We start from the raw sequence: 24,374 nt of genomic DNA on the forward strand, positions 1-24,374 counted from the left end.
TTGCTATTTGCGTGCAGGATACTCACTGAACAAAAGAAGAAAGTAGAGATACTAAGATAAATGAAATTCCTGACACAAAGGAAAAAGATATTTTCCATGACAAGTCTTTAAGACATAATTTATCAAAGGCATGCTTAAAACGAATTTCCATTTTAATTTAGATTTTCAGGTAAACGATCGCCCATTTGCAGAATATTGATTTTCTATTTTTTCCTGAAATACTGTGTTTTTTCGTGTTTTTTTTTAGTTGCTAACCTCATTCTTTTCCTTTTAAAAATCCATGGTTCTTGTCTTTTATCAAAGGTAATACAAACCTAAATATCCATTTTGAGGATTATCAACACAAAATTCTCGGCTGCGTTATGTACCTTCTTTGCTCATGGAAATCACAAAGGTTGGCCGTATCCATTGAATGGATACGCTATTTTATTTCATTTGTAATTAATAATATTATTTTTTAACTCATGTCTTTAAATGATTAATTTTGAACTCCCACCTCCTAGATTTTGGAAATTATCTTCTTCTTTTTCAGTATTTTTATTTAAAAAAATAAAGAAATTCCCCCTCCTAATTTTGGAAAGTAAGTCCCTCACAAACCCCATCTAAATGTTTGCAAATTGACCCCCTTGGTTTGAGGACTCTTAATCCCGGATCAATTTATGAAACCAAACCCTTTCTACGCCACTGCTATCTCGAACTGAATCTAGAAATGGTACAGCACCACTTGCAGGTGGGTTTAGATGAGTTTCCCTATTTCCTAAACATGGTTTACAATTGCAAATTTTTAGAGCAGAATTTAACATTTCAAGGCAACTAAGGACAAGCAAGTTCTTTTTTTTCCTTTCTAAAACAAAGCCTCAAAAGTTGTACACACAGTTTGCCTAGTCACTGACTTAATAATGGAATTCATATACCTAGTGATGATGGCGAGGAAAGGGGGCACTCATATAAATTGATTTGTAAGGTGATAATGACCTAGAATGCGGTCAACTTATATTTCGAGAGGATTCTTTTTTAGTATGTCAGAACCGGATTAAAACCGTAATACTTACCAAATGCAATGTACCATTAGATATTTCGACATTATCTTTAGCTCCAGGACGAGATTCTGAGTAGAACTGGGAGTCAACAATTAATACGTCTCGAATCACTAAAAAAGACTTGTATTGATAAAAAAAACTGAGAAAGGGCAGGTTAAAGATATAAACACAGGGGAGGAAGTTAAGAAGTCAGAGCAAAGGAGAGATAGTATATGCTAAAGAAATATTTTTTTTTTCGTTTCTTGCAATTCCTCGTAACAAATCTCCTATTCTTTGCATTTTAATATAATAGTGATCTAGCTCGGTAGCGGATCAAGTGGGCGGGGTGGAGGGATCAAGTGGGTGGAATGGGGTGGCTTACACTTTTCAATTACATTTATACGAATCTGTCGAGCCAAACAAAAAGAATCAAATTATAGCAAAAGAAACAATAAGTATGTACTTAGAGCAAGAGAGAGACACAGAGGAAAAGAGACAGAGGAAGAGAGAGAGAAATAGAGAGGGAGAGATAGAGAGAGAGATAGATAGACAGAGGAAGAGAGATCTATTTTGAAATATCACTCTCTCTACACACATCGCTCATTTTTTATTTCTTCCTTTTTAATGAGTCCAAAGCTTTCTCTTGTCTATTCCTACCTCCAATTCCTTTTTATATCAAGGTTAATATTTTTTAGAAATACCTTTAAGTATAAAAGTATTAAAATGGGAAAAAAGGAAACGTGATCAAAGAATTGTAATTTTCTTTTCCTAAAATATCGGCCAGAAAAGGAAAAATACAAACTAAAACAAATCTAAAATTAGAAAGAAATATTAGAGGGGATTGAGCTTCCAACGATCAACAATTATACATTATTATTAAACAGGGGTTATCACACCCCTCAGATGCTCAATGTAGCTAAGAATTGGACTGAAGAGCAGGAACCGTGTCAGAATAGGGCTCTTCAGCTATTAAACTGTTTAGGCTATTAGTCCAAAGTTTTATAGATCAATGCTACTAAAGCTTCAGACACGGTCAAAAATTTATGGCATTTAAAATAAATAAGCCCAATATCAATAAAAGAAAAAGATGGCCAGCATCTTGTGGCGTTTTTTTATATTCGCTTCAGCATATTTTAATAGACTTAAAGAAACTAGTTTCTAAAAAGGCATTTAGCCAACATTTTGAGACGAGATTTGTTTGATTTCGACCTCCAATCGGCCATAAGAAAAAAGAGATAACATAAAAAAAGTGATTTTATCATAGGCAGCGCGATAGCACCTTTGTGCTTATGTATACCGCCTATGCAAAAGAGCGATGTGGACACAATGTATTATTATATTCTTTTTTTTAGACCAGGGCCAGGGGTCCAAAAAGTGCTGTAGGCAAAGTTTCATGCTACTTGGCAGTTTTCAAATTTGTTGGCAGATTTTGTCTGAAAAGACCATTTTTACATAAAAAAAAAGTACTTCTTGCTCAAAGAAAAGCTCAAAACACAGGTTGGGCTGCTAAAGTCTTGACAGTTTTTAGGATTTTGCTACTGGCAGCTTTGGAACATTTTGCATACCTGACCAGGGCACATCGTATACAAGGAGTGGTCGTAAAAGCTTCGAAAGGGGCTCACTCGATTGGAAATCGTAAGTTCTGGTGCCTTTTTTTTATATTCGAAAGTGATTGGATATTAACCAGCCCCCCCCCCTCCCCCTACGCCCATCATTTCCCAAACACATCCAATCAAAATTTTGAGATGGACATTTTGTTCAACATAGTGGAAAGATCCAGCAATTATGTCTTTGAAGATGACGATCCCCCCTCACAGCCCTCAGGGCTGTGTAAATTAACCTTCAGGGGGTTGTAAATTTTGCCCCGGGGGCAAAAAGGTTTTTATGGAAAGGCCGGTCGTATAAACTTCAGAGGGGGCTCATTGGGTTGGATATGAGAAGTCCCCCACAAATACACAATTGGCCCATTATGTTTTAAAACAAAATGTTGCTTTAATACTAAATCAAAAGACAGTGTGTGTATGGTTGCCAATAAGAAACCTCAGCAATAGGTCGAGAAACACTAAGGGTATTAAGTTGAAACTTTCGGGGCTACTACTTTAACTACTTCTGCTCTTATAATTTAAATAAATCGAAAGAGTATAGGTGTATCCAGGATGTCAAAGAGCACAGATATAATTTTTTGGGAACGGTATTAAGTTTTATTTTCAAGGTCACTTGAGTAAGTATAAAATTAAAATAAACAACACTATTTGTGTCAGAAATAAAAATTGTTGAAAGAATTTTCTCCGACCTGCAAATATCAAGCCAATCTATGGGTTCTTATAGAAAAAAAAAAAAGATATAAATGTTTTTCCCATGAAAAAGACTATGTCAATAAAAACGAACAGAAATTGATTTAAAACTTTTCCACAAAGCAAGTTTTTCAAAGAAAAGTAAAGAGCTCCATTAAACCAACGATGATCAGAATAAAGTCAAATAATCTTCGGAGCGTAAAACCACCACAAATCACCATCAATAACTAAATGAAACCCAAAACGAACAGAAATTACAACAAATAACCGAGTCAAACTCAAAACAAGCAGATATTAACATAAGTGGGGCTGACAACCCCAATGCCTTCTTAAGACCAGAACATAATCCTCATTTTAGTGAAAAAAAAATTAAGAAACCGGGATTGTCAGATTAATATACATATACTGCTACTTATTCCTTAAATTTTTAATAATTCTTTATTTATTAGAGTCAAAAATGTTAAAAAAAATGTTAATGTAAAATGTCAAAAATGTATTTTATTTTCAGTAAACTGCAAATTATGTTCTGGTCTTCAGAAGGCATTGGGGGTTGTCAGCCCTACTCATGTTGATTTCTGCTGGTTTTGAGTTTGACTCGGTTATGTATTGTAATTTCTGTTCGTTGTGGGTTTCATTTACTTATTGATGGTGATTTCAGAAAGGTCTTAATGATCACAAAAATGTAGAATCAACCCATTACTTTGACACTATAGTGCCATAAATTGATCAAAAAGTGAACTCACGCCTCTGGAACCTATTTATCAGTAAATCTATATTTTTACCACTTACACTTTGCTAACTCTACCATCTCGACTTCTATACTTTCTTTCACAGGGTTAATTCTACTTTCAAATTCTTCGGCATCTTTGGGATCATTCATTTGAGTCCTCAAACCTTGAATCTCTCTTATATCTGAGCATACGTTATCACATGCAATTTGGGCTTTTGTAGCGGCTTTCAGACACTCTTTAGAATGGCCTTTCTTGAATACCTATAATATTCAAACTAGATAATTTTTGGAGGCCCTAAAGCAACGTTTGAAAAATAATTAATACACAAAATTCTAAAATAAATGAAAGCTGAGATATTTCGGCCTAAAAATTCAATACATTTCCGTGATTACCCTTTCCAAAAAATAAAAACCAAAAAAAAATACTAGTTGGAAAAAGTCCTCCTTTCCAAATTACAGGAAAGCACCTGAGCGAGCAGGACATTTGGGACAAATTCTCAGAGGAATGTAAAACTTCCAAGCAGCAGTGACCACCCATACAGAAGTTAACAGACCTGTTTGAAATTTGAAGGACATACCTCGTACAGTTAAGGCCAAGGAGACTTTCTAAAAGATTTTTTCAACCAACAGTTTTTAGACTCTAGATGCTACAAAGTTTTGAGACTTCTAAATTATGAGACTTATAAAACTGATAGGATCTGGACAACAGATGTCAGCAGTCTAAAATTTCTACAGCAAGGTCCACTTAGCTATAGGTACCTGTCTAGCAAAAGGCAAGCGGGTCATGGTACTTAATTTTTCAGTCACTTCCCGAGCAAGTTCCTCAGTACCAATTTCATACAATCAATTAAAAATACTTTCAAGTTCCTTGTATACCACATTATGGCCTAATTCATTTACATGGCAACTTTACTGCCGAACACTTCAGCACAAAGTTATCCCTTGCTCTTCTTGTTTGCGTCCTTATAATTGGATCTCGTTATGATTGTACTGCATGGTTGGAGGCATAAAGTGTACCCATTGTTTCTGCCAACACCTCACCCCCCCCTCCCCTTCCGAAACTAGCATTTTAGCAGAAAGATAGGCATTTTGCGTCTTTTTAGATGCAGGATCATGCACGGACTTCCAATCTTCATAACTTAAGGACCAAAGTAGACCGATTGCCCCTTCAACACCCACAACGCTAAATTTGTAGTAGAGGTCAGTATTTTGATTCTCATTTGAACCAAAATAATGCAAGGATTTTAAACCTGTAGGATTGAAGATACAAATGTGGCCAATTACCCATTTTACTGCAAAACTTCTGTAGCAACACTTCTGTTTTTACAAACCATGATATGATTTTGATAGGATTACTCTATTCTTGGGGAAAAGTTACTATTAACAAACAAAATTTTCTACTTTATAAATAAGAAAAGTTAGAAATATGCAAATAATTTTCTTTTTATTTTAATTAGATCGAAAGGCAAAACCCCTTAAACTATTGACATGGCAACTCCTTGGTGTCCTCCCTGTTGATGAATACCAGAACTGAAACTTGGAGTCAATCTTCCCAAATTACACCAAAGTATTGTCTTGCAATACCTACTACTTTAACCAGAAAATTGAATAGATCATACACAGCAATACAAACAAGCAACTTACACTTAATCACTTTGGCAGCTCACATAACTGCCAAATGAAAAGACAGCTTCATAATCTGACAAAGAATAAGAGTGAGTGAAAAAAAACAACACACAATCAGACAAAAATTGTAACTACGCAATTGGAGGAGAGATCGATTAAGTGAGGTTTTATCTTATCACCAAATTCAATTAACGTACAGAGAAAGGGGAAGTCATCCTTACTGAATCTGAATTTTTGACACGTTTAGCCAGAGTGAATCATATCCACAATTAATGTATCATGTAATCATTTACAAAAAGAAAAAAAGGAATTTATGAAAAGAGAAAAGGGGACACTCATCTGATTAAGAATTGTGTGTCCTACAACCCCCAACCCAGCCAAAACAAATATTTGACAAAGACTGACTTACTTCTAGGCTGCTGATGTCTTTTTAAATATAAAAACAGCTAAATATGTATTTTTCTTAGAATAGGAAAAAGTAACAACAAATTAAAAAAAAAGTTGATGTTTGAAAATAGTAGTATGGTCGGTCAAAAAGTGGCCACAACTGAAAAGCAGTAATCTTGTCATATGTTTGCAGTTGGCTTTAAGCAGATGCAAAATTGTCAGAGCAATTTGTGCAGAGCAATCAAACAGAAATGAAAATACAGACAAACAGACATAAACAATACCTGTTTTTCTTCATTTTATTTCTTTTTAATTGTAAATGATAAGGCAGTATGGTCTAAGAGATTAGTTAATTTGTGTATAACTGCACAAATGCTGCCATTTTTATAAAACTTTAATGGATGCTCTAAAAACTTTCATACGTAAGAGTTGAATTTTTCAACCTGTCTTGCATCCTGCTTTTACAATAAGAAATTCCTTTATTGGTTAGCACAACGTTAAATTAAATGAAAAACTCAGAAGGGAGGTTTTGTCATGATATGCATGCAAATTTTTAATAGATTTTATGGGAGCCGAGCATTAGAAAAATTACCTCAATTATCTTTACTTTTTCCTCTTTTAAAAGAGTTATATATAATGGTGCAGCAACTTCACAAAACCTTTTAACTGGTAGTTCAAATCGGCCTAGTTTGTGCCGTCTACTCTTCAGCCCACTCATTATTGGAATTTTGACTGTATGATATGCTAAAAAAAAAAAAATTAAATTAATAGACATGCTATCAACCTAATAAAATTTCACTGTTTAGCATAATTATTACTAAAATAAGGTAAAAATACAGGATAGAGGCTCTAACTTGGGATACTATAGATCTAGGTGACTGAAATTTCTAGAAGTGGATTTATATCTAATATTCTAGTAAAGATTGATTTTTTTCTAGCCTCTAACTTCCTCCCTTTTTAGCAAGCAACCATTACCCGGTTTTTTGTTCAGGATTGTGTATAGCTGTACACAAAACAAATGGTTAACTACACATACAAGCAATACTTTAATGGCAAATATACTGATACTTAAGAAATATCACTGATAAGCATCGATTTTCAAGACAAGGGTGTGACTTCAACAATTCTGACAGGAGACAACTAATATTTGATGTAACCCCCTCCCTTGCTCTTTTTTCAAGCTGTCTTCCTCTGGATACAAAGGCATTTAATAAAATTTTTAGAGCCATTTCGTTTAAAATAGTCAAAAGGGTCCAATAATATACCTCCAAGGATAACATTATCCTCACAGGACCCTGGGCAAGGGCCATAAATAATGCAAATTGGGTATAGTTAAAATGTATGATTTGTAATGGAAAGTGGCTACTTGTGTAATATTTAAGATGCGTTAAGTTAATTCAGTTTAAACACTCAGGGAATATTGAGGAGGATGTTGAACTAAATCAAAAGCCACCATGTGCATCCAGGCTGTCCAAAGGGTGTATCTGCAATATTTCACAAACGACTAAGGTTAGTAAGCTGCAACTTTCAGAGAATGCTGAACGAGAGGTTGAACAAAATCGGAACAACACAATGTGCATCCTGGTTATCAAAAGAGTGTATCTTTACAATCTTAGGAATAGTTTAGGGTATTAAAGTGAAACCTTCAGGGGATGTTGAACTAAACACATAGAAACTATATACAACCTGGTTTCAGAAGTTTTATATCTTCAATATCTTAGGAACTTTTATTGATTTGTTGAACCAAATAAATAATTTCTTAGATAACACTGCTTTTCCATTTACAGAATTTAAAAGAGAAAAAACTATTAAAAATTTAAATAAAACAGTTGAAGAAAATAACAAAAAACAACAAAAAACTTAAAATTATAAAAATCTGAATATTTTGAATCGATGTCCAGGAGCCTTTACCAACAGGAAATTTTAGGATATTTTGACTTCATGTCTTTTATCAACTAAAAAAAAGGTTAAAGTTAAATTAAACACAATATATAAAGAAAAAAATGCACACAAAAAACTCACATCTTGATAGCCTCCAAAATAATGCAATCACTGTAAATAGCTTTAAATAGCTTGAATCAAAACACAGAAATGACAAAAGATGTCTCTGGTACACCAGATTGTAACTTGTATAATTTCATTTTGGCAATGAGATCAAGCAAAAATGAAATACTATAGTTATTTAAGAGTTTACATAAGCCCCAGGTAGAAACTATAGTTTACATAACCATTAATCACCCATGATTAAAATCCCGAGGTTAAGATCATTTGAACTATATCAGCAATCTAAGGTTTTATATAGCAAAAGGTCAAAAAACTTATCTATAATATAATGAACGTTTTTTTTATTTATTGACTTTGCTTGCATTATTTTGGAGGTTATTAGGAATGGAGTTTTATTTCTTTTTTTGTCTTTTTCTTTATGTTGCATTCAGTGGCGTAGCAAGGTCTTGTGACACCTGGGGCAGAATTTCAACTTGTCATCCCCCCCCCCACACCAACAAACATTTTAAACATTGTAAGTCATATTTGTTTATGGTGGACACGTACAATTAAACAAGCTATTTCAAGTGTTTAAATTAAGGACTGAAAGGAAAAGTAAATTGCGTGCAGTATAACATTGGTATGTAAACATTTTAATGCAAATAACTTACATACATTTAAGCAAAATACAACATTTTTATACATATTAACATTATTATGATACTGTCAAACAACATAAATTTGATTTGTGGCTTACATTAAATAAGGCTAAAATGGGCAGGGGTTTTATTATAAACGTTTTAAGAGGAAATACAAGAATAGCTCTAGCTTTCGTATTTTACTATTAGCCTATCCAAGTTTTTTTTGTACTTTGACTTCAAGCGCCCAGGTGATTAAATGATGTGTATATATATATATATATATATATATATATATATATATATATATATATATATATATATATATATATATATATATATATATATATATACTATCTGCACGAATTTAACAAAATATACTGTGTTTAAAACCCATATTTTCATTCATAACCTCTTTTTTCTAACTTTGTTTTCTGCAAAATTAGAAATACCCTCATCAAAATCTACCTCTTTTGCTACACTGTTTTCAATAAATAGCATGTTCAAGCTCGATAGTCGAGCTTGGCTCATAGTAGATCTAAAATAACTTTTAATAAGCTTGAGTTTAAAAAAGCTCCTCTCGCAAGAAACAACAGGGACACATAATGTCAGGTAAAACCTTAATACTAAAGTTAGATTCGGAATAGAGTCTGGAAGCTCATATTCAACTATAAACTGCAGTAAAATGGGGTAGCAAAGTAGCAATGATACTTGGCAGTTTTCAAATTTCATGGCAGATTTTGTCGGAAAATACCATTTTTAAATGTGAAAATACGTTTTGCTCAAAGAAAAGCTGTCAAAACACGAGTTAAAAGTCTTAAAAGTCTTGGCAGCTTTTGAAATTCTGTTGAATTACGGAATTACGTTGAAACTTTCAGGTAATGTAGAGAGGGATGTTAACTAAATCAAAAGACACTATGTGCATCCATTATGTCAAAAGAGTATATCTGCTATATCATCGAATGGATTTGGGTATTAAGTTAAAATTGCCAGAGAACTTTAAGTCATATGTGCAAGACCTCAGGAACAGCTAAGAGATATTATGTTGAAACTTTTCAGGAAATGTTGAACTAAATTGAAAAGACACAATGTGCATTCACTTTGCCAAAAGCGTATATCTGCAATGTCTTAGGAACAAGTAAAGGCATTAAGTTGAATATTTCAGGGAAGGTTGAGGGGTATGATGAACTAAATAAAAAAAAACTGTGTGCACCCAGATTGTTTAAAGAGCATTTCCGAAAACCTACGGATAAGTTAAGAGCAGTAAGTTGAAACTTCCAGGGAATGCTGAGTACAATGTTGGCCTAAATCAAAAGACACATCTTGCATCCAAGTTGTCAAAAGGGTATATCCACAATACATCAGGAAAAGCTAAGGCTTTGAAGTTGAAACTTTTGGTGAATGTTGAGCTAAATCAAACAATTCTATGTGCATCCAGGTTTTCAAAAGAAAGTATCTGCAATATCTCAGGAGCAGTAAAGGATATTAAGTATAGAGACAAGGTGAATACAATACTCAGTGCCTCTTTAACGCTATTTACAAAAATAAAAACCATTTCCATTACAAATCCAATTGAAAGCCCTTACTAACAATATTTATAATTTTATTTTTGCCCACTCATATGAAAAAAAAAGAAGAGTGGAATAATACAAAGAAAAGAAATGGAAAACAATAGCACTTCAGCACCAAAGAATAAAATTAAACAATAATTTCTTCATTTGTACTCATAGATCAGATGCATTGACAGATTACAGCCTAACATCAACAGGTTATCAGCATACGAAATCAGGCTGAGGTTGCATGGATTGATACTGAATCCTGCAGTGATTCAGTTTAACTTTAATAAAACTGAGCAAGTACCAGAAAAACATAAGTGCTAAAACATGAGCATTTACACTGTACCATACTTAAATGGACCCGAAAGTGACACCTAATTCCTGTCAGTACTTAGCAAGAGTAACAATAATGGAAATAGCACCATTGCATTCCACATTTTATGCTACTTTTCAATATAATAGTCGTTACCCTTTCAGTATATCAGTCATTACCTAAGACATGTTCTAGAATAATGAAATCAAAATAAAATGGTGCCATTTTCTCACAGTTCTTAAAATGCATTCTGTGACTTTGTTAAAAGCAGGAAAATGGATTGCCTGTTGACAATAATAACATCAGCAAAAGTTGTCAATGTAAAAAAAAAACCACAAAGTAAATAATTACCTTAATTTGATTCTTGGCATGTGCCTGGAGCTGAGATATCAACCTTATGCTCATTAGCAATCGGAGCATCCCTTAGACCTTACATCTGCCTGTGCTGCTAGAGGCATCCAGGGCATCCACAAGACTTCACCAATCTTTTCTGAATTGGGCAGCTGTGCATATGTCTTCCCAATCGGGTTGAAGAGAAGCATAGATACTGCACAGATCAGACGGGTATGTTAGTCACAAAGTGTTCCGGGGTCTTCCTTGTCTTCGAATTCCGTTTGGGTGCCAATGTAAAGTGGCTTTTGGGATTTGATTGTCTTGATTGTCTTTGATTGATTGCAAGGATTCTCTTCTCCTGTTGTTGGTTCAAACTCCAGGTTTCAGCTGCGTAAAGGAGGACCGGGATGACGTTGCTGTTGAACAGGCGTAACTTAAGCCGGTTCGAGTAATTTTTCGACTTCCATATGTGCTTGAGCCTATTGAAGGTGGCGTTTGCCTGACCTATTCTGGTCATTATCGTTTTGGATGTTGATCCCGTATTCTCCACTATGCTTCCAAGATGCCTGAATACGAAGAACTGTTCGCTTCCTCATTTCCACGTCTGATATGAAGTGGGGAATCAGTAGTCGCCATTGTTTTGGTTTTGCTCGAATTTATTCTTTGGCCAAGTTGGCTTGCTTTTTCACTGAGCCTGCTTAGAAGCTCTTGCAGACGTTGCTTGCATGACTGTAGCATTGTAATGTCATCTGCAAAGTCTAGGTCACCAACTGTCACTTCAGCAGGAAGTTTGATACTATCAGTCGCGGAGTTGCGGAGAATGAAGTCGATGATTATCACGAAAAGTAACGGCGACAATACACAGCCTTGTTTTGACACCAGATATAATTCGAAAGTATCGGGTTTGGCCTTCGGGTGTTTTGATGCAGCACTCGCTGTCCTCGTAAAGAGCTATGGTAATTGCGATTATTTTACTTGGGATCCCTTAATAAAAATGGATCTTTCGCAAACTTGCCCGATCTACAGAGTCAAAGGCCTTTTCAAAGTCTATAAAAATCATGTAAAGCTTTGAGCACCATTCCCGATTTTCTTCAGTGAGGACTCGCAAAGTAAATATAAGATCAACGCAAGAACGGTTTGGGTGGAACCCGTATTGTTCGTCCCTTAGGAGCTTTTCGAGCTCATTTTGGATCCTCTTCAGAATGACATGACACAATAGGGGCATAAACTTTGAATATTTCAAACAAAAATCGATTCAACCTCTGTGATGGTGCAGCATAAATTTTCTGCCATTAAAATTCAGCTAAATACCCTGCCATGTGGGCATTTGTTCTGTCATATTTTGGAATACCTGAATGTACATTTCACAACAATCTTTAATGTGTTAGGTGTGAGCAACAGAGGCTGAGTTCACAACATTAATTGAATTATTCCCTGCTTGATGAATGGATTTGGCATTGTTTAATGTAATATAAGCCCTTTAGAAGTCAGATATAATAGTTGAGCTGGGACAGTTCCAATTGTTTATTATATCGAGAAGTGTATCAGCTGAACACTCCAGCACAGGAAAAATAAAAAAATAGTTTGGTTTCCTGCTCTAACCCCCAAAAATGTATTTTCCTATAATAAACTGTCCTCAATTGTAGAATATTTTATCAATTTTTGCTTTGTATATTTCAACTACTATCCCCAAGCCTCCAAAATGCTCACAATGGCAGTGAACAATGTCCAGGCCAACCTCATGGCAGAAATAGGATCAATCTATTACAGTCAGAATTAGACCAATCTATTACTGTTACTTTTTATGCTGGCAACTTCTGTTGATGTCATCCTTTAGAATAGACTAATGGTTTTGTTATTGTTTTGGAATTCACAGAATACATTTTACTTTTTATGCTGGCAACTCTTGTCACCGGGCAAACCATTTTATTATTGTTTTTAATTAATAGAACATATCTTGAAAACTATAAGAAAAGAGTACCATTTTATTTTGATCCCATAATTCTGTAAAGGATTTTATTAACAATACACAGACATGTGTAAAATGGGAAAATTGAGGAAATATGCCTAATAGCCCAGGCTACATAATTTGGGCTACATATTTATCTATTGGGAAGGGTAAAATTTAATGGTCTTCATTTAGGAATGATATCATGGACACCTTCAGGGGGGAATGCCCCCCCCCTGGAATACAGAGCACAATAGGAAAAAATAGAAGTGTAACAACTAATTAAAGAAAAAGAATTTTTAATTTTTGTTTTGTCTTTAAGAATTGTTATGAAACTTGTTTAGAATCAACTCAGAATAGCTTCAAATCTTAGATGGCAGATAAATAAAAATATTGAACTTTCAATTCAAAATAAATAAATAATCAACAAATAATTCTAAAAAGATAGCTTAAACTGAATAGTAAAATTCTTTGTTTTACAGTAGAAAGCTTAGTTTTTCCATTATGGTGTAGAATCACCTTTTTGTACTGCTTACTGTTTGAAATATGGTCAGTCATACGGTTACTTGATACAATCGGCAGACAATTAGTCTGGCAATTATCTAACAAATCCTCCATCTTCTGAAGCGCCATTTGATTAACGCCAAAGTTAAATCTGGAGTTTGGTATACTGATGGTCTAGGTCTAATAGTGATAGGTCTTTAGCTGTTTATTAAATAAAAAAACGAAACAAGTTTTTTCAACTGAAAGTGAGGAGCAACATTAAAACTCAAAATGAACAGAAATTATTACGTATTAAATATTGGGACAAAATTTAAATTCTAGCATAAAGAGCGAGGTGTTAAGGAGGGGGCATCCCCTCTTATATACGTAATAATTTCTATTCATTTTTAGTTGAAATGTTTATTCTTACTTTCAGTTGAAAAAACTTTTGTTTCCCCAATACAAATACTATAGGTAAACAATGGGCAAATATCATAACTTAAAGACCTTTCTCTTGGGGCTGTGGGGGTTATGTAATCTTCAAAGACATAGTTATTGGGCCTTTCAACTATGTTGAACAAAATGGATATCTCAAAATTTTCATTGGACGATTTTGAGAAAAATGGGGCATGCGAGGGGCCTAGTTGCCCTCCAATCTTTTTGGTCACTTAAAAAGGGCACTAGAACTTTTAGTTTTCTGTTCGAATGAGCCCTCTCCCAATATTCTAGGATAGCTGGGTCGGTACAATCACCCTTGGGGAAAACATACAAAAACAAAATAAACACATATCCATGATCTTTCTTCTGGCAAAAAATACAAAATTCCACGTTTTTGCAGATAGGAGCTTTAAACCTTGACAACAGGGTTCTCTGATGTGCTGAATCCGATGGTGTAATTTTCATAACTTTTTTTTTCAATTTTATGGGGTGTTTTCCTCTTTTTTCGAAAATCAGGCAAATTTTCTCAGGCTCGTAGCTTCTGATATGCAAGACTAAAGTTTATGAAACTAGTATATTTGGAACCAGCATAATAATCCAATTCTTTTGATACTAAAAAATAAAGTTTTTCAGCTCAAAATAAGGAAAAACATTAAAACTGAAAATGAACAGAAATTATTACGTATATGAGGGGGTTTTCCCCCACCTCAACACCTCGCTCCTCACGTTAAAATTTTTGGGCACTTTTAAAATTTACTTATTGTTCTAATTAAACAACCCTTGTCTTTCAGGAGTTGTTTTTAAAGAATTGGAACAAAATTTAAACTTTAGCGTAAAGAGCAAGGCGTTCAGGAGGGGGAAACTCCCCTCATATACGTAATAATTTCTGTTTGTTTTTAATGTTGCTCCTCACTATGAGCTGAAAAACTTTTTTTTTTATTTAATTCTGACCATTTTTTTAAATAATGTCAGGAAATCTGGCGGAAAAATCCAGCTCCCCATGGAAATATCCACCAGACAATTCAATCCTGGTGAATATTTACCTCAGACAATTACCCTCAAAATGTCCATATGTAAAATTGAGTCGGTAAGAGAAAGCAAGACATATAAAGAAATTTTGTATACGAATTCTAGCAAATTCTCCCAGTATAAATTTCCCCTGAAAAGTTCTCCCCCTGGAAACTTTTACCTCCTTGCTAAATTCTCCCCGTGAAAAATCCCCCCAATAGAAAATTCATCCTCTGCTTCCCACCTCAAAAATGCATGCATACTTTCCAATAACAAATACTATACTATAGGCAAATTTTATAACTTAGACATTTCCCCAGGGGCTATGGGGGTCATGTCATCTCTAAAGACATAGTTACTGGGCCTTTCAACTATGCTGAACAAAATAGTTATCTAAAAATTTTGATCAGATGATTTTGGAAAAAAAGTGGCGTGGGAGGGGGCCTAGTTGCCCTCCAATATTTTTGGTCACTTAAAAAAGGGCACTACTTAATTTCCATTAAAATAAGCCCTCTCGTGATATTCCAAGATAACTGGATCAATATGATCACCCCTGGGAAAAAACATAAAAAAAACAACAAACAAGCAAATAAACACACATTTGTGATCTTTCTCCTGGTAAAAAATACAAAATTGCACATTTTAGCAGATAGGAGCTTGAAACCTCTACAGTAGTGTTCTCTGATACACTAAATCTGATGGTGTGATTTTCATTCAGATATGATTCTATGACTTTTAGAGGGTGTTTACTTCTTTTTTTTGAAAATCAGGATAATTTTCTCAGGCTTGTAACCTTTGATGGGTAAGAGAAAACTTAATGAAACTTAAATGTTTGAAATCAGCACAAAAATCCAATTCTTTTGATATAATTATGGGTATCGAAATTCCGTTTGTTATAGTTTTGGTTACTATTGAGCTGGGTTGCTCCTTACTCACAGTTTGTTACCACAAACTGTTTGATATCTATTGGTATCAAAATACTGTTTTTTAGAATTCCGGTTACTATTGAGCTATGTCCCTCCGTACTTACAGTTTGTTACCACAAACTGTTTGATCAGACATTAGTGGATCTCCTCTGTTCCATACCTCCCCACAGGTAAGTGAATCCATTTGTTTCTTTATGAAAATTAGTGTATGGTCCATTTCAGGAGGAACTAGACAACCCTTGTTACTTTTGATATCCCTTATTCAGCTAAATTACACATAATGTGTTAAATATTTAAAACTGTTGCTGTTGAAGGTAGGAAGTAGAAAAAAAACTTTGAAACTGTGGTGTCATACCAATAGATTTTCTGTCTCTTTCTATTAAATGCTTGGTAGATTTCGCAACTTAGGCTGTTATGCTTCTATGTTAATTGAATGTGTTCTTTAAAAGTGTCCTTGTTTGTGGGATATAGAGGAGATAATGGATACCAGATGTTCTTTCAGCAAACATTTGAAAACAGATGATACTTTGGACCCTGTTCCTAATGCATCATCAGTCCCTTAAAGTATCTCTGAGCAGGATGTAAAATTAGAAACAGAATACAGCTTGGATTCATTGTACATAGGGTTGTACATTAACCAAAGGTTCTTGCTGAGCCAAAAAAAACTACAATTTTAAAGATGATGTTGCTCTCAGGAAGTGACCATTCACTCATGGGTAGTTGGCTAAAAGCAACTAGCTTTTGCATTCAAATATGCAGCAAGCCACAATATGTATACAGTGCATTTTATTTAAGCATAATGCTGATAGAGGAGCGCAAGCTGGGTTCATGATCCAACCATTACCAAATTCAAGCAGTTTCATGAAAATGCCAAGGCCCATTTGAGCTGTAAGTGGCACCAAGAGGCTGAAGAAAAGCCCAGCAACTTCTAGTCAATTATGAATTACAAGAAAAAGGGTGTAAATGTACTTCTCAACCAGGATTTGGCCCAGTAAACACAAGAAAATCAGAAAAAAATCAGATCCATCATAGCAACAATTATTTTCTGTGTAATACAGGACCTACCACTGAGAGAAAAAACTGCTGTTTTTAATGATTTACTAAAATGCAGGCATGAAGCTATTGGTTTTGCTTTACTTCAACATTTGAATGATGGCTCAAAAAATGCAAGCTATGTGGGTCATAAGACCCAAAATGAAATTATTGATATTTGTGCTACATCCATAAGGTCTACAATAATTGAATATGTAAAGAGAAACAAGGTATTTTCCATTTTAGCTGATGAGACCATGAATGTGGTTGGAGTCAAACAACTGTTGTTGGGTGTGCAATATTTTGAAAGCAGGACAAAATGTATCAGGGAAGATTACCTTGGCTTTGCTCCATTATTAAATGGCCCAAATGCACAGAACATCACAAGTACAATAAAGAAAAAATGTTCTGGTTGGGGACTTAATCTTAGCAATGCTGTTGGGCAGGGGTATGACAGCTGCAGCACACGGGCTGGCCACATCTAAATTCAAATTCATTTAATTCAAAAACAAGACATAGCTCTCGTGGGCAAAGCCCAAATATGATGTCTCTTAGTCATAATTAGCAAAATAAAGTTGTCTGATAAAACTTCGTCAGGATAAATAAACTAAGGGATAAAAACACTTGAGATTGAGAATAAAATTATCTGATAAAACTTCCGTCAGGATAAAATAAACTAAACAATAAAAACACTAGACATCTCAGGAGTGCATAAAAAACTTATGATAAATTTTCCATGACTCAGTATTTTCACTGTTCCAGCCATCACCTAAACTTAGTTGTTAATGACTAAAATAACATTCCACAGATAAGAATACTGTGGGAACAATTAAACAGTCAGAGGCATGCAGTTCTTGCTGTCACTTTAAACAAGCTATGCAGAACAAGATGGACTGAAAAATACCTTGCAATTAGAACATTTAATTCTATGTTTGCCAATATTGTGCAATCCTTGGAAAGTTATTGGTGGAACAAAATAGGGACACAAAGCAAAAAGCTTATCAGCTCCACTGTGTCATCATACCCACAACATTTTTTGTCCACTCAGAAATAATTGCTAGGTATTCCAGCAAGCTCAAGGTAGTCAGCTGGATGCTGCAGGGAGTAGAAGTTTATCTACTGAAAGTATAAAGTCACATTTAACAGTTAACCAGTCTTTTTCAAGCTGACCAAAGCAATAGTGAACATCTATTCAAAGAAATTATGGTGGCTGTCTAGTGTAAATTGGAGGTTATAGGAGTAACACTCATAGAGCCAAGAGCAGTCAGTGAACAGTCTCACGGGGATATTCAGCCATACAATACAGTCCTTGATTGTTTTAAAATCAATATCCATCCCATACTTAGACTCAATTATTGAATCTTTGATGGAAAGGTTTGGTGAAACAAACCAAGCAGCATTTGTGGTTTTCAAACTGCACCCTAAAATTTGGCTCAAGATGCAAAAAGATGAATATGCCTACATGCAATCAATGAAGAATGTATGACAAATTTCAGTACAATTTTATAGATCAATTGGAATCCTGGTATGAACTTTGGAAATACACTAAAGTGACTGCTGACCATGATAAAATGCTTTTGATTGATCTCCTAGAGCACAAGCATGCCTTTTTTCTACCTTCAATCTTGAAAGCCATAAAAATTGCTCTTTGTCTCCCACTAACTACATGTACAATTGAAAGGTCTTTCAGGTAAGCAAATAATAATTTACTAACAAGATGCTTATCTACCTCACAGATGCTTTATATAATTGTCCACAGTGAAAAAGAGTTGGTAAAAGAATAAAAAAAAACTTGTCTTCACCAATGATAATTCTGTCAAGATTGTAAACAGAGCCATTCAAAGGGGGCTGGGGCAAACAAGGCAGCAGTCCTGGGTGCCATGGCTGGGGGGTTGCCCAGTTTGATCAATTTTTTCATTTTGATTTGATTTTTTTTTTGCTTAAAATTTGAGTTGAGAGGGGGCATTTCATATTTGCCCAGGGTACCACCAGCCCTAGGAACTGCTCTGATCATAAGTTTATGCTTTGGAAGGTTTAGGGTTCCAGCATTAGAAGGTCTACAACTAGGCTTTTGTAAGAGATGATCAGGTGTAAGTAGAAACATTAGTAGCTTAGCAGTTGAGTAAAGATTTCAAGTTTTTTTGCTAATAAGTCCTAAGTTATTGAATATGATGGAGTTCCAGGAGCATATTGTGAATATGCCATAAGTGCAGCTATTTAAACTGGCTTACTTAGAAGCGTTCAAGTCTCCAAATTTATGGCCATAATAGGTAAGGAAGATTTCAAAAGATTGTGGAATGAGGGAAATATAGAATCATGCACTGGGCATAGATAATGAGGTGGCCAAAAATGGCCACCTTGATCAATATTTTACATGACCAAGAGGTACATATATGGCAGTAAAAGGATATCTCAGAAACCCTGTGACTTGGCTTAGTTGTAAAAAAGGCAGAGGGTGAGGGGGTGTTTTTTTATAGTTAATTTAGAAAGAGAGGAGCTAACCTTCATTAATGAGCTGAAGATGAATAGTTTACTTCTTGAGGCAAGACAGAATTATTAAGGGAGATAGACAGGGCAGTATAGTCCTCACTTTTACCCCATGTATGGAGGTATGGCTTAGAGAGTAGGTAAAATGATGGCTGTATATGAAGAATTAAGTTAATAGAAAAAGGAAGTGCAAGGAGATTGGAGGTTTGAAGAAAAATGACTTGAGAGCATAAAGAAAAATCAGTGTTTTGTAAGCATGGATGAGCAATTGTTATTTGGTGTGTTTTTGTTTTTTAGTGTTTATGTCAGTTTTGTTTATGTTACTTAGAATGTAAATTTTCATTTTGTAGTGTCATGAATCTAGGGTTCTTAGAGCAATAAAATTATCATTATCATTTGTCATTTACTAACACTCTTGTAATTACTTTACTTTTTGGGCATTGAAGTTCTAATGGGAATAGTATTACTTTTGCATTACAAACTTCACTTCAGATAGATTTTGAGTTTTAAAATACATTATAAGCTGAACAGATATTCTAATGTATTGATATACTTAATTTTTTTTTATAGTGAATTTCTTGCAATTTTGTTGGGTCTGTAAATAATTTGTTTCCAGGGCCCAATTTCTAATGATAAAAATAAGTCAATCCCAACTGTAATATATGACTTCATAATAAACTCCAGACCACTATTAAATATGTGTACAATTTTCAGCAGGCTAAGAAGAGTTAAAACATGGACAAGAAGTATGATGTCAGATGGCCATCTGAGCAGATTATGTCTCTTATCTGTCCATAAAAAAAAAGTAAAAACTAAAGGAGAAGCATATATTGGAAAAGTGATTAATCTATTTGTCACAAATCCTTGCCATTTGAAATTTTCCTGAATTTTTTATGTGAATATTAAGTTTCTTCATTTGTGTATCTGCCTTTGTTTGTCTGTATATTCAGGTGTCAATATTGTGATAATAAAATAGGAAAAATTGCCACAGTCTGGTCTACAATTTGTATTCTTTCTTAAGATTTCAACCAGCTCAATGCAACAGATGCTTGAACTTTTGCAATGGCTTTTACACAGATCCATATCTGCTTGATTGACAGTAGTTTATGCAATAAACAAGCCAAACAGGGAATCAATGAAAGTTGTCTTCATTCAATTATTCTATATAGAAAATAGCTTGTCAAAAAGTTTGACACAGTAACTAACTTGTCAACAACTTAAATATAATACTTAACTGGTTAATGAGACACTTTTTTATATAATTTTTTCACCACTTTTACCCTAAACTTTATTTCCTCTCTCACCTTTGCTATTCTAGCATCTGCCCCTCCCCCCCCCCCAGAAAATTTTCTGAGGGTGCCCTTGAATGATATAAATAAGTATTTTAGAGCATTTAAAATAGTTTCCACAGTTTATAGTGTTTTTCATGAAAAGTGGTAGCCTACTTCCCTATTGGTATTTCTTGCCTCTCTACCCTTGTAATTTGGGCCACTTTTGAGCTTTTAGGGGTTGCTGTAAATAGTAAGCAGTTCATATAATTGACCTACAAATAAAGTGAACACACTACTTGATGCTGTTTTTGATGCTCTTTCTGAATATAACAATCACTTTTCTTGCAAATCAAATTTTAAGCCCTTTTATGATCCTTGAAAATAATTTCTTTCTATAATTTTTGGATATAAAATGGGTTAAAACATGTGTTTCAAACTTGCTATTTCACAATAAATCCATTTTGTAAAAGTTGTACAATCTGCCAACATTGATTTGTGATGATTAAGTTGAATAAAAAAATTCAACACTTCCACCATATTTTCTTTTTATTCTGCTAGGCTGCTTGGAAACTGCTGTTTCACCTATATGTTGAAAAATATTAAAGCCAATAGAAGAAACATGGCAGGTAAAAAATGGACAAATTGTTTTGAATTTTTTTATCCAACTTAACTATGACAAATCAATGCTTGTAGATTATATAACTTTAACAGAATGGATTTCTAATGAAATAGTAAGTTTCAAACCAATGTTTTGATCCTTTTTATACAAAAAAAAAACACAGAAAGAAAATATCATTTTCAAGGGTCCAAAAAAGGGTATAAACATATGAGCAGTCCACCACACAAGGAGACATATTAAGAACACAATTCTTACTTCATAATATGCAAAATAATCCTAGCTTACATGTTTTGCAGTGGAAGGACATTTATTTTCACTTCTTGCACTGTTATGCAATTTTTTTTTAACAAAATTATGAAAAATAAATATAGATTTGACTGCATTTATCAGTTTTCAAACAGTCTATATATGAAAGTTAAACACCATCACTGCCATCTACCAAAAATATATTAATAAGAAAATACTGATAATATAGGTTCAGTTAGGTTAGCTTAGCTAGATGACTCTTGAGTGTTTGTTTATAAACAATTTTCAGGACTTGTAGAATAGACATAAATATTGAAATGTGTGATAGAAAAACTGGAAATACAAGGAAATAAGTGAAGATGAAGGTTCTCCTACTACAAAATATGTTACCTGGGATTATGTTGAATCATTCTGAAGTAAGAATTGTTTTCTTAAAAATTTTTTCTTAAATGGTGGACTGCTCATACATTTACATCCAAAAAAGGCTTAAAATTGAATCTGTAAGAAAAGTAATGATTATATTCACAAAGAGCATAAAAACTGCTAATTTTGGCTATCTTAGAAAGGGATTAGGTTAAGAAAATGAAACTTTCAGGGATGGGTCTACAGGCTAAAGTAGGTTCCAGGAAGGTATTTTGAAGTACTTATCTCCACACCTTCTGTCTCTAGAGGGTCCTGACCTTTAAAAATCTGTATGTTATAAAAGTGAAACCCACGCTAAATAGATCTTCAGCTTAAATGAAGCACAATAAAACTGTTTTCAGCTTCACAACTTTGCTCAATCCTACTTTATAAGGTTTTAAAGATATGCAAATACATTTCCTAAATTTGAAGAAAAAAAAACATGAAAATATCTTCTGTGGACATACTTTGGTAAATATTTACCAAATCATATTATTGAGTAACAGCTAAAGGGAATATACCATTTGAATATACCATTTTTTATGTTGATTATGAATATAATAATCATTTCTATCAGAAATCAATTTTAGCCCCCCCCCCCTATATATGCCAAGTTAGGGTATATATTTCTACATTAAGGGGGGGGGGTAAAGTTTAAACTTACCTCCCATTTACATCAGAAATAAAATTTGCCCCCCCCCCTCTAATGTAGACATATATACCCTGAATTGGCATATATAGAAGGGGGGGGGGGGCTAAAATTCATTTCTAATAGAAATGATTATTATATTCGTAATCAGCATAAAAAAAACATTGAATGGTACATTCACTTTATTTGTTACTCAATAATATGATTTGTTAATATTTACCCATACTTTAGCCTGTAGACCCATCCCTGAAAGTTTCATTTTCCAAACCTAACCACTTTTGAAGATATCCAGAAGTAGCTAAAGTAGAATTTTACCTAATAATCATTTTGGCAAAATTATACTTTTGCTACTTTGACTATCTTGAAGAAGGGTTAGGTTAAGAAAATGAAACTTTCAGGGATGGTTCTACAGGCTAAAGTATGTCCAGGGAAGGTATTTTGAAGTACCCACCTCCACTCCTTCTCCCTCTAGAGGGTCCTGACCTTTGATGACCTTTAAAAATATGTGAGCTATAGAAGTGAAACCTTGCAAAATAAATCTTCTGCTTAAATGAAGTACAACAAAATTGTTTTCAGCTTCACAACTTTGCTCAATCCCAATTTATATGGTTTTAAAGATATGCACATACATTTCCTAAATTTTTGAAATAAACTATTTATATGGCTTAAAATTCTGCTCAAATAACTGAAATTGCATTTTCAGAGCTGAAGCCAGAGAAAAAGAAACTGATAACTGAAAATTAATGTAAAATGTTGTTTTGTCAAAATTTCAATGGGTATAGACCTGTCATGTAGCAAAATTTCAGGACCCTCTAGAGGGAGAAGGAGTGGAGGTAGGTACTTCAAAATACCTTCCTGGGACATACTTTAGCCTGTAGACCTATCCCTGAAAGTTTCATTTTCCTAACCAAACTCCATTCCAAGATAGTCAGAAGTAGCTAAAGTAGAATTTTACCGCCTTTTTTTATGCTGATTACAAATATAATAATCATTTCTATCGGAAATTAATTCTAACCCCCCCCCTCAATATGCCAATTCAGGGTTAGGTATATAGCCTATAGGGGGGGGGATGAAATTCATTTCAGATAGAAATGATTATTATATTCATAATCAGCATAAAAAAAAGGCATCGAATGGCGTATTCACTTTATTCCTAACTCAATAATATGATTTGGTAGATATTGACCGAGGAAGGTTAGTATGAAATTGTAACAGCAGCAATTGCAAAGAACATTCAGTAAAGAAGTTAGCAGTGTATTCCTTTTTTATTTCTGTAGTACAAGATATATTTACCAAGAATACTAGGCCTAGTAGAATGCATAGCTTAATTTACACAGTGGTAAATTTCTCAACTTCTCAAAATCTCAACTTCTGTTGCAAAACTCATAGAAAATTTTACAATTGCTATGCCACAGTTTGAACACCAACGATACTTTAAAGCCCAGCGCCCAAAGAACACAAATCCATTAAGGCTTTAGCGCCCAGCGCCGAGACCCCACAGCTCTCAACTTGAAAAATAAATACCAGCATTGTTGTTGTTGTTGTTTGGGGTTTGACGCGTTCGACCAATCGGTCATATGCGTTCGTATCACTTGATTAATCTGTGCCTTCTGTAATCACTAGCTTGCTTGGGTGTCACTTTAGTCAATATTCATTGAGCCATGTCAGGTATCACTTATTGTGCTATTGGTAGGGGGTCATTCACATGTAGCAAATGCCTGCGTCGAAAAACAAGAATCAGAGTAATTCAGCACTGCTTTGTCATAAAACAATTAAAATACAATTGCAACACAATTAAATAAATAATGCCAATATACAACATTCCTGTCACATATACTACCATTACCTTTAGCACAGCAAATTTATAGTCCATTTCTTCTTTAAATAGCGATTTAAAAAAGTATCTTATCTAAAGATAGCAAATCACAGATGATGTGGGTAAGCAGAAAAGAATTCTACTAGTCACAAAGATATATTCAATTTATG

At 34.1% G+C, this 24,374-nt stretch overlaps 1 protein-coding gene across 1 annotated transcript in view; it reads right to left on the bottom strand.

Annotated features, from left to right (window-relative positions):
- Positions 1-23,781, bottom strand: part of Syx17 (syntaxin 17) — a 36,031-nt gene extending 12,250 nt beyond the window's left edge. The window contains exons 1-4 of the mRNA XM_089097566.1: positions 23,682-23,781; positions 6,649-6,800; positions 4,103-4,304; positions 1,053-1,150 (exon numbers count right to left, since the gene is read on the bottom strand). Of these exons, the coding sequence (XP_088953692.1) occupies positions 1,053-1,150; positions 4,103-4,304; positions 6,649-6,800; positions 23,682-23,709 (480 nt within the window). The 5' untranslated portion in view covers positions 23,710-23,781. The remainder of the gene's footprint in view (positions 1-1,052; positions 1,151-4,102; positions 4,305-6,648; positions 6,801-23,681) is intronic.
- Between the last annotated feature and the right edge of the window lie 593 nt (positions 23,782-24,374).

Source organism: Artemia sp. Qi Xiang Cuo, chromosome 12 (genome assembly GCF_049724085.1).
Source record: "Artemia sp. Qi Xiang Cuo chromosome 12, ASM4972408v1, whole genome shotgun sequence".
In the NCBI taxonomy this organism is placed as follows: Eukaryota; Metazoa; Arthropoda; class Branchiopoda; order Anostraca; family Artemiidae; genus Artemia; species Artemia sp. Qi Xiang Cuo.